The sequence below is a fragment of the Nesoenas mayeri genome (genome assembly GCF_963082525.1).
Source record: "Nesoenas mayeri genome assembly, chromosome: 12".
In the NCBI taxonomy this organism is placed as follows: domain Eukaryota; kingdom Metazoa; phylum Chordata; class Aves; order Columbiformes; family Columbidae; genus Nesoenas; species Nesoenas mayeri.
In genome coordinates this window covers 12,126,009-12,137,564 of record NC_137547.1, presented here as the reverse complement: position 1 = coordinate 12,137,564, position 11,556 = coordinate 12,126,009, and the positions used below count along the sequence as shown (strand labels likewise).

The 11,556-nt window shown below is 41.0% G+C and overlaps 1 protein-coding gene across 1 annotated transcript; it reads right to left on the bottom strand.

Annotated features, from left to right (window-relative positions):
• Positions 1-3,778: 3,778 nt before the first annotated feature.
• Positions 3,779-11,135, bottom strand: GCSH (glycine cleavage system protein H). The gene is made up of 5 exons (XM_080352237.1): positions 11,013-11,135; positions 7,394-7,473; positions 6,141-6,204; positions 4,483-4,614; positions 3,779-3,898 (listed from the first exon to the last, which is right to left on the bottom strand). The coding sequence occupies exons 1-5, from the start codon at positions 11,128-11,130 to the stop codon at positions 3,801-3,803; spliced, it is 492 nt and encodes a 163-aa protein (XP_080208363.1). The 5' UTR covers positions 11,131-11,135; the 3' UTR covers positions 3,779-3,800.
• Positions 11,136-11,556: the final 421 nt, after the last annotated feature.

Genomic DNA, 11,556 nt, shown 5'->3' with positions numbered 1-11,556 from the left:
GACGGTTCCTCTAACACTTTCTCAAGTAGTGTGGGGGACATGGAGAAAATTATAGTGAGGACACTCCTAAGCTGCTCTCAAAATTTGTCTGTGTTACCTGCAGCATCTCCTGCTGGTAATTTACACAGATGGACATTGCTCAAGAGTCCTTCAACACTGACACCCACGAGACCATATTCCCTGGGAATGGCTTGCCCAAGGGTGCTCAGTTTCCATCAGTCCAGTCCCATTTCTCCACTAAAACACCTGAACTGGAAAACCTGGCCCGTGGGCCTCCTTACCATGCCCGTTACTATTGGTAGCATTCAGTGTGCCACCGTGTGGCGAAATTACACAACAATTTCTTTTAAAACTTGCAATTATTTAAATAAGCATGTCTGCATTTGACAAGCTGGAGCATTCCACCCACTGGCGAACTCGTGTTGTTAATTAATTGTGCACCCTTCTTAGGTTTTTCTTTCTCTTCTCCAAAATATGCACTTTCCTTTGCCTCTTGCGTGTGATGTCTCCCAGCAGCACAACAGAAAAGCCTCACGCTCTTAGCTGAGGATCATTCTTGATTGATTTATTGGCACAGTTGTGTTTATTCACATGACTAGGCTGACAAGAAGATAGATGTTACATCCTTTATGTGTCAGTTTGAAGTATTAAAGGTCTCTGATGGGAGCCATTGCTACAGGAAGATTGTGAATTCCTGATCTATCAGTAGGAAGAAAAACGAAACAGGAGACACCAGTTGAAGGAACGCTGGACATTGAGATCTGCAGCACTGCTAATCATCAGAGCTGCTTAGGTAATTGTCTTATTGCTAATTAATGACAGTGAAGTTGACATCACCCTTATTTTATGCTCATCAAAACATCACCATTATTATTTGGTTTTGATTTTTTTTCCCCTCTGGTGAGAAGTAACAATTACATGATATGTATTTATGTACATGATGAGTCGGGGAGAGGCAGCACTTAGATGGTAGAAAACCAGACAGAATTTGATGTATGCAGTCTTCTCAGGACTGATGTTGATAAAAATCCTAGAAAACTAAATAAGGATTAAAAAAATTAGTTCCAATATTAGCTTTTATTATTCAGTTAGATAATTCGAGGGATAAAGAGGTTGGTACTTGAGGAACAGAAACAAAGTGTGTGTTGGCAAGAAGAAAGGTGATGGTATAATTAACCCCTAGGAGATACAGAGACATAACTATTGGTTATTGTTGAAGTACAGAAATCATAATTTGCCATAAAACAAATCTCTCTACTGAGTCTGTAATGTTTAGTATCCAGTAATTATGAGTGTTAAGTTCTTAAGCTCGGGATCAAGACTTGAGAGGTCACAGATAAAGTGGTTATTTTGTAAAAAGTCATCTCCTTTACTCGTTTTCTGTAGGAGCACACACTGGTGAATGCATTCTTTTGGCAGCGTAATTCAGGTAGGTGAGTGGATTGTAGAAAGATATCAAAATATTTGCTCTGATAAATATCCCTTGACCTAAATAACTGCAGAACACTAGAGCTCTCAGTGTAAACCACAAAAGAAAAGCACCTAAGTATTATTGTTGCTATCTTAAGAGGAATTGGGAGATTTAGTGAATCACTTTAAGGTCATATAAAACCCTAAAAGAACTAGGGATAGAGAGGCTCCTGGTCTTCCTCGTTAAGCAAAAGACGATCCATTTTCCAGCCATACACCATGGACAAAAGGTTGAATTTTGTTTTAGGGGGTTTCTCCAGAAAGTTGTTATTTATCTGTAACTAACTCATGTGTAACCTTATGAATGCTGCTAATACACAGATGAGGGCAAAGCTTCAGGAAGAGCTCAGATTTGCCAGTTTTACTGTTCCGTAGGGGATTACAGAAATTACTAATTCATGTTTTATTGATCAAAAGGAAAGAATATAAACATTTTAAGGGAAAACATTTCTAAAAATGCATTACAATGTTCTGGACTAACCTTTAAAGTGAGATCCAAAAGGGTCATACATTAGGTGGCAAGAAATGAAGGGCATGTTACTCTCTAGTGTAGTTGAAAAAAGATATGGTGGAAGAAACAGTATCATATTGAAACAATTTGATGCGTTCCTATCTCCATCTGCGTGAACTCCTTCTAATTTGAAACAAACTTTCTCTTTGGGAAGTGCCCAGGGAGCTCTAACATCTCAACTGGCACAGGCAGGCTGCAGACCAGGATCAAGCTCCCAGCACTCTGGGCCATGGACATTGTCACAATAAATACTGCACGATTCCGTGAATAATGGATCAGTACTGACAGTTTTTAAAGCATTTACACTAGGTTTACTGGAGCCTTTTGTTTATCAGGCACTGCCAAGTCAGCACGCCCATGGAACAGTCAAACCTGCTCTTCCCTCTCAGTCACTTTGCAGTTTAACTCCTATGGAGAACATAGTTTTATCTTAAAAACACAGTGGGGTCTCTCTTGGCAGGGCTTTTATCTCTGACTTGTGTAGGAAAAATTAGCCCCTAGGATTTGGGGAAAAAAAGCCACACCAATTACTTTGACATCACTTCAGCTCTTAAAAGCCAGACGTACATTTTTATAACTAGAAAGGTTTTTTATAACCCGCAGTGTATTTCTGCCCTTTAGCAGGGCTGTGCTTTTGAAAGTAACTTCCAAAGGAATACAAATTTTGCCTTTGTCATCTTATATGGATTAAATGTTCCCCTGCTTCCTCTTAGATCAACTTACAGATACTTGGTTTTCGCTCCTGTTTCGTGCTTAGCTTCTAATCACTATTTTCAAATTGCAGAAAAAAAGTTTTAGACCAAAACTCCACTTACTATTACATTTTCCTAAAGTGCAGCTCTGTACAAGTCAACCAACCCCTTGGATGTCACGTAACTTGGAGTGCATTTTTAAATATTAAGTCTAATGGAATGAGCTGCTTTAGTTTACTGGTTTGCAAAGCAAAAGTTTTATTTTCATTCTGTGATGTCCTTACTGCAGTGTGTCTACTTGATCTTAAAGACACACATGGATACATTAGATGTCAAACTATTACTGATTACACCATTTTCAAAAGTATCTACTCCTCTGAAATCACAACTGCTAAGCACAAGATACAGAATTCCTTAATTATTTGTGACATAGGTAGTGTTTACCAGACAAAAAAATACAGCCTAAACGATCCACTTGAGAATCTTGATAAACTATCATTGCATGAATTCGCATACAAGAAAGGACATAAATCAGAAGACAAGGACCACACCTTCGTGCCTTGAAAGCAGAACTATTTGATGACATGGGAAAATGAATAAAAAACATAAAGGACTAATAAATTCCGTAATGAAGTAAAAATCCTGCAAAGAGGTAGTTGATATGGCTTCTTTTTTGGCATCATCTTTGCAATTATAATTAGGAAAGATATTAGGAAGTTAGGGAGACACTGCTTTTCAATATCTTGGGAGCAACAGAAAAGTATTTAAGGGAAAGCCTTAGTCCGGGTTACAAGAACAGTCATGTGCCTACAACAGAGTTACCATATTAACGCTGTTGTTACTAAATTTGATGGTCAAATGAATCTTGGGAAGTATATATTTTAGCAAAAAAAAAATTGGTTTCCAAAATATCATAGATAACATCCTGAAGTTAAAGAAATCAGTTAATTTAGAATAAAAAAGCCCTCACAAGTATGCAGATGTTAAACATTGTTATTACCGCAATTATTATGGTCTGTATATGGGATCATGAGTGGTATTTTTCAGGTTGCCAAAACTGGATGTTCTCTGCTGATTGATGACAAATGACACAAATATTTTATATGGATTTATTTCATTATTCCAGCTCAGTCCTCAATGGATTTTATGTATTTCTCATAGGCATCTTCATTCATCAATTCATCAAGGTCAGCAGGGTTTTCCACAGTCATCTTGATAAGCCAACCTGTAGTTAAGAAATTAAAAACAGTTGCTGATATCCTACAAGAAAGATTCATTGATGTTATTGCCTTAGGAAAGTACTCCCAGTAGGCACAAAGCCCTGTTTGATTCAACAGGACTTCTTGTGTAGGGAAAACAATGTTTCGATACTTCAAGAAAACGAACAACCAACCAACCAACCAACCTGTTGTAAGAAATGGCATTTTGAAGAAGAAGAAATGGCATCAGACCAGTTATCCGTTATAATTTAGTACTGTCTCTGACACTGGCATTAAGGACACTGTCTACAAAGAGTAAAAGAGCCTGACCTCACAGTGTCATGAGCTTTACAAGAGCAAGAGAAATGCAATTAAGGGAAACAGATTTAAATTCAAATACAGTCTATGTCTGAAACAAATGCACTGTAAAGAAGTTGTCAGCAAAGACAGGACTACAATGATACTTTCATGTTACATTTTATTCGGCTTGAACTATATTCAATTTATGCCTCTATACTATTAAACCAAAAGAACTAGGAACTGCAGAGCCATGTGTGATAGCAAGAATTCAGGTGGTATTCATTATTGAAAGATAAAAATGACATCTTACCATCTTGATAACAAGATTTATTGACGAGCCCTGGATTATCTGCGAGGGCAGCGTTAACATCAGTCACCTCTCCTGAGAGAGGCGAGTAGAGTTCACTAGCAGCTTTCACACTTTCCAAGGCTCCAAACTCATCTGAAACACAGAGCAGGATCAAACGCTTTTAAGAGGAAAATGCAAAGCGCTTTGGTTTTAGTCAGACATTCTGGTGATGGCCCAGACATTGGAAGAAGTGTCTTGATCTTGAGCAACAAAAACTGTCAAAAATACTGAAGTCACCAACTTTATGACAGTGATCAGCGGTATTAAATTTGATGTTCACGCTCCTGAATGATTCTGTGGAACTTGCGTAACACCAGCTAGCTGGCTACTACAGAAGAGATGGAAACTTCTTACATGTGGCTAATCCTTTGAGTAAAGCCCTACAGCCTACGATATGATACCAGGTTAGAAGGAACAACATCCAGCTCTTGCTGCAGGAGACCTAAATGTGCCTTTTATCTACAATTTAAACCTTTTTTCTATATAATTTGGTTACAAAATACACACAGCCAGTTTTTTCTTCAGAAACACGATCAAGTGTTACACTTGCGCTCACTGGAAAACACACAACAGCATTCAGAAGCACCCCGCGGCTCTTCCCTTTCTGCTGTTTCTAAGGCAGTTATGGAAGCGGTGCCCGGGGCAGCGTTGGTGCGGTGCACGTCTCAGGCCTGAGCAAAAAAGGCAGAGGCTGGAGGAGCATCAGCACGAGGGATCCAAGAACAACATGCTCTGGGAAAGCCTGCAATCAGACTAAGGCCAGAATGGGTAGAAAAGGGAAGAATTAAAGGGAAATTAAATTCCTTCAGATGAAACAAAACTACGAGTTGGTTAATTAAAGCCCTGAACAGAAAAACCTTTTGTCCAACATTCATCATTCAATGCAATGAAATAGGTTTGGCCTAAACAGTTCCATCCAGACCTATTCCATGAGAAAGATGGCAAAAGAAAGGCCTGCTAGTTTACCTCAGTAAATCTACATTCTTTTTCTGCCACGTCTGAAGCTAATGACAATCTTCATGTACTAGCAGGACAGCTCTCCATGTAAACACAGGAATAAGCTTTTCCTTTTACCTGTTAACACTCACTCTTCTTTAACGTGGAAAATTACATAACTGAATTATTAAGAATGTGACAATTTGTACATCATTAATGAGCAAAAACATGTGTTGACACCCAAAAATTACTGAGTCTGCGTATTCATAGAAAAATTAGAGCTTGATATCAGATGTTTCACATCATGCAACTTGCGAAATGTGTAACTGCAGAATGACAAATAAGCCAGCCTAAACACTAGCAAGTCCAAATCAAAGTGTAAATGTTGTAAAAACAGAGCATAGATAAAATTATTACAAAAAGATATTTTGAATATCACATTTTTTTAAAATACATGTCTTCACAGTTTAATAAGCAGCTCTTTCCTGCTACCATGCATGGTCTGAAAGTGAGAATTCGAAATTAAAGCTGTCTCTTATAGAAATATCTGCATTTATTTTGCATTCAAAAGATTTATAATGAGATTAAGGAACATAAAGATTACTTCATAAAATTCATCTTTGCAAATGGAGAATGGGATGAGTAGAATGATTATTTGATTAGAAATCAGAGCTGAAACTTACCATGTTTACTCAATTTTGTCCCAATTTCTGGAAGACTGCAGTAAACAACATCTCCTAATGCTTCCTTAAAAGAAAAACAAAAAGCATCAAAGCATACATCAAAGAAACTATACATAGGAGAGATCTGTAACACTAGAATCTGTGTATAAGTAATCTGTCTCTAAATCTAGTTCTCATTAAGGACTGCATATTTTTTTCAGTTTTTAAGCATTTAAGTTGAAAAAGCTATATTGTTATCATGCCCCAAATACCAAATTATTGTTTATCTATTAGAGTGTTAATAACCCTCAGGCTGAGTATAAGGTTTATATACAGATTTCTTCAGACAGAATGAGAAATAACATCTGCTGATCTTCTTAGCAGCGCTAAGTAACAACTGCTTTAAAGGACAAAGTTCCCAGTGATGTGAGGGAATTCTCTTTCTGTTACAAAGCACAGAGGATTTACTTCCAGTGCAATTTAAAAGAAAACACAGTGATTTCTCCCCAGAGGCAGCGAGAACCAGAGAGCTGTTGGCACACAGTTTGTCCTTACAGACTTAATAAGGAGCCTTATCACCATAAGAATCGGCTCAAGCAGAATAGGCTTCTGCTCCTTCACCCACAAATGTCTCACAAAAGACCAGGGACTTTATAGAGTGTTAGTGTTATTTACACAAAATTGAGATTATGGGAAATGCCACTTGTCCTAAGAAACATTAATTCCAGTTCACTGGTAGCTTCACACATTCTATTTTTTTAAGCTCCTGAATTTGCTTGTGACTATTCCAAGTCAAGTACTTGCGCAAGAGTAAAACAAAAAATCCAAAGGAATTCCCATTCTAGAGTGAGAAACACATGCCGTGTTGTACTTCTATTCACAATTGTTCTTTAGCCAGAGGGACTGCACCATATTCACATTCATGGCAAATCTGGCCTAAAAAGTGCATGTTCTCCTCTCCACACAGCCACAAAATCCTTGGGCCTGTAAGAACTGAAGTAATAAAGGAGGTTTTAAATTCTGCTGAACCATTAAGTTTCTCACCAAGTTCAGCTCTCCATAGGCTCAGTCTGAAGTGATTAAGAATTTATCCGAGTGGTGAAGCAGCATTCACTTCACAAATAACGTGACAGATCCAAGTCCTAAAATCATGCTCAGTGTATAGAATATGCGATTAGAACAATGAAAAACAGAGACTGTCCAAAGAGCAAGGACAAGAGCAGGTATGCATAAATAAATATTGCAGACTTGGGTAAGGGGGGAGGGATCGATACCTGTGCAAAATTGCTGATTCCTACTGTTCCAATGCCATTTTCAACTGATACCCATTCATGCTTGTCTGTGAATTTGCGGGCTAAAATGAAACAAACTTGATATTTCAGAAATAAGTGACATGTTGCTCACTTAAATACAGTAACACATTTGCAGGCTTAAACTAGGGGGGGTCTTTTTTCTGAGGTTAGTTCTGTTTGTTTTTCTTGGAAAATATTTTAAACAGCACATACAATTTACAGAAGCATTTTATTCTGGGGCCAGGGTTAGGAACAGGCTAGAAGCTCACTAGCTGTTCTGCTCAGAGTATTATTAATTCTGTGTGATCATCTAGAGACTGATAAAGTACAGGAGCAAAAGGAATTGTTCCACTTTAAACAAAAATATAAAACTAAAGCATATATGTGTACTTTACTCATAATGATGCATTTTGACGACAGCATAGCAGCTTTTCAAGAATATTTACTGCTTCTGACAACCACTTTGTTATTCCTGGGAAGGCCAGTGTTAATGACTCGTTAGAAACCGTGTCAGCATTACAGCATCTCATTCAAAGTACTTGAATAGAACCATCAGTTGAAGTAAAAAAGTTGCAACCCAGCCAGCCAAAGTGGCCTGTTCCCTTCCCTCCCCGGTGTTTCCTATAGAGTCTATTTCTCCCTGTGTAATGTTGTCACCAATGTATGTAAAATTAAGGCAAATTAATAATGCAACTCATACAGGAAAGTGTTAGGGAAGAGAATGTGCTCCCTGCTCACACTGTTCCCTGTGAGAACACAGTAGTTATTCTGTACACTTTGAAAATAAGCATACTCGAGACCCTGTTAAGCCTTTTCACAGCAATCTACAATCGTACATATGTTTTAGATCTCTAAGATTCAGGGCAGCTTGTATCAGCTTTTCTTACAAGCAATTCTTTTTATAAAGTCATACAGAGAAACTTTAAAAGTGAAACAGGCAACATTTTTCATGCTAACTTTTTACCTAGAACTTTTCTTACTCTGCGAATTTTCAACCTGCTTTGTTTTCTCACCTCTATAGTTTCCCCATAAATACTTTCTTCCTTTTATTTTTTATTTATTTTAACTTTTCACGTGAGGCACCTATCCAGGCAGGTAAGGGATGTTTCAGCAGCTGGAGACGACAATTTAAAGAGAGCTCCCTGTGTGATAAGTGCCAGGGGAGGGCAGCTTGACCCTCCTTTGGAGTTCAAAATTCTCCTTTAGGCTGGACCCTTATACCCGCTGGAGAAACTGCACCTCTGCAAATCCTTGTCTATTTTCTAAATTTGTACGTGAAGGAAAAGAGAATTTCTCACTGCAGACCTTCTAAAATCTTTCCACTCACACTCAGTCATATTTTAAGCTGTTTCAAGTGTAGTGATCCTCTTATTTATGTCTGAACATGTGTAAGAGAAGCAAGTCTCAGGTAAAATGGTTTGTCTTTGAAGGTGGCCTGAGTTTTATAGACCTCAGTAGAGCAAGACATGTTTTTGTAAGTACAGTGCACAAAAAAAATTCTGAGTAAAATGCAAATACGAAGTATTTTTCCATGAAATATCACTCAACCCCCCCCTAAGAATTTTAGCTGGTATTATTTATACCTACATAAATCTATCAGGACACGTTCTAATGAAGAGGAGAAATCAAATGTCTTAGATCATTTTAGGTCAAGACATTAAACACATGGGTAATAGGAACTCCATCAGAAATGAGTAATGAACCATAACAACAGAGAATGACACAAAATCCCAAACCCAAGCTGAACATCTGTGACATTCCACATACCACAAAGAAGCCAACCAATATCTTTCTATGTAGGATAATAATATTGTATAAAAGTTGTTTATAAAGCAAGGTTTAAAAATACCCCAAAAGATAAAACCAGAAGACTTCCATGATCAGTTCTGACCACAGCAGTAAAGTGTTCTCAAGAGCTGGAAGAGCACATCAGCTTCTTGTAGCAAAAATTTCTTTAGAAAGTGAAAAATGAAAAATTCTAACCCTGTAACAAAAACCACTGCAAATAAAGAAAAGGTCAAATTAAAAAGAGTTAATAAGTAATCTCAAAATTTGAACTTTGAGCTTACGTCATCAGGCCGTTAAAATAAATCAAATTTAATGAATGTAAATGTCAAAACATCCCAAATCTCTTCTGTGAGCATTCTTTTTCAGAGCCGCTAAATCTGCTCTGGCTTCATTCATTTCAACATGACACTGGTTTCAGCTTAACTAGCACATTCTGAATTCAGCCCTTCATTTAGTTTAGCCTGCCTCTATTAAATATTTCAGAAATATATACCTGAAGCGTGAAAGAAAACTCACACCTCCACAAAGAGGCATACAAAACTTTTCCTCTCTGTCTAAAACAGAAGCATCATTTATGTTATTCCTTCAAGTTATATCTACAGAAAAACAATGAGTATATTAAACAATTAGTGAAAAAAGCTTAGATCTCGATTCAATTTGCAAATAATAACTAATAAAGGTTGTTTCATTCATTTGTAGCAGAAAGCAGTTAGGTTAAAAGATTATCTGGAAGGAAATTTATGACCTCTTTGTAGTTACAGTCATTACTTTTATGGCATGTTCTCTTCTTCTCTCCTACCTTTGCAACATTTGTGTCTTGTAAAGTGCCACAGATTCTGTCTGTCAGACTTCTGTAGCTAACTTTCATTCAGAGACCTGTGACAGCAGCAGATACTTGCAGAATTAACTACCTTAAGTGCAAAACCACAGCAAGCACTGATGTGCAAGCTCACCTCCTGCCTTAACACTCCTGCGGCTGCGCTGCGCAGGGGCTGGTGACACCAACCCACGCTCCTTTAGCCCAAACAGCCCCAAAACCCTGAAAATCTGGCTGAGTTTTCCTGGCAGCCCAATCTCACTGCTGGGGCTGCCGCAGAGCTGCCCTCCGGCCCACCCGGCCCTGCTGCTGATGCTCCTCAGAGCTGCCAAAAAAGCTGTTCCAGAGCGACGAGCCGAGGAAAAGCGAACCGCTCTTTATTCCTCAAGTTTGTCTTGTCCACGCTTGGCCCGCCCCGCGGCGCCCGCAGCCGGGGCCGAGAAGGGGACGGGGCCACTTCGCTGAAAAACTGCAGCGTGGCCGGGAGGTTGAAAAGCTTTCTGCCAAGGAAGGGAGGTGACCCAGCTCCTCCCGGGAGCGCCAGCTCCAGAACGGGCAGGTGGCACCGCGCTGCCACAGCCAAGGAGGCGCTGACCGTCCCCTGCAGCTCTGAGCCCCTGCAGAGGCTTCAGCCATCTTGCGAGGCTTTGCCCCGCTCCATGTGGAAACCCCCGCACCAGCGGCTGGCGGGGAGCCGGCTCGGGGAGGCCGCAGCATCCCCGTCCTCCCGGCCGTGCCCTTCCCGGCCGCCCGGACAGCCAAAACACAGGGCAGGTACCCAGGCAAGGACCGCTGCACCCCGGGAGCGGGCAGTTTAACCAGGGGGGGTTCATCTCAGCCCTCCCCGGACCGGTCGCCACCACTCCCCCGGCGGCGACATCCACAGACCGGCCCGGCTGCAGCCCACCCACTCACCCTCCACTCGCGGGAGCCCTGACACAGAGGGATCCACGGCCCCTCGCAGAACCGGGCCGCTCTCCTCCCGCCGCCACTCACCGGACAGCACCAGCGAGCTGGTGACCAACCTCCGGGCCGCGGGCACCCGCAGCGGCGAGAGGCGCGGGCAGCGCGGCGCCAGCACCGGCCCGACCCGCCGCAGCGCTCGCCACGCCATCTTTGCCAGGGGCGGCACCGTGCGCAGCTCCCGCCTCCCGGAGGCGTCGTCAGGGGCGGCCGTTACCGGCGGCCGTTATCGCCCGGGTCCCCTCAGCGGGCGCTGTGACACGATTAGCGGGCTCTGAAGAGCCGGCGGGGAGCGGGGCTGGTTCGTGCCCCCCGCACCCGCTGTGCCGCCGTGCCCGGGGCGGGAGGAGGGCGGGCCGAGGGGGTCGCCATCTTTCCGCGGCGCTCCCTCAGCAGTAAGCACGCTTTTTTTTTACCAAACGGTGCAACAAACGCTCAGTGTTTATTAAATACAGAGGCTAAGTCTACATGAAGTGCACGTGAGATGCTTTATCTGAGATTTAGCATTATTTCTTTGCTAATATTCCATAATATCAGGCAACAACGTGTCGAATGCCACAGCGTTTAAGTAAGAAGC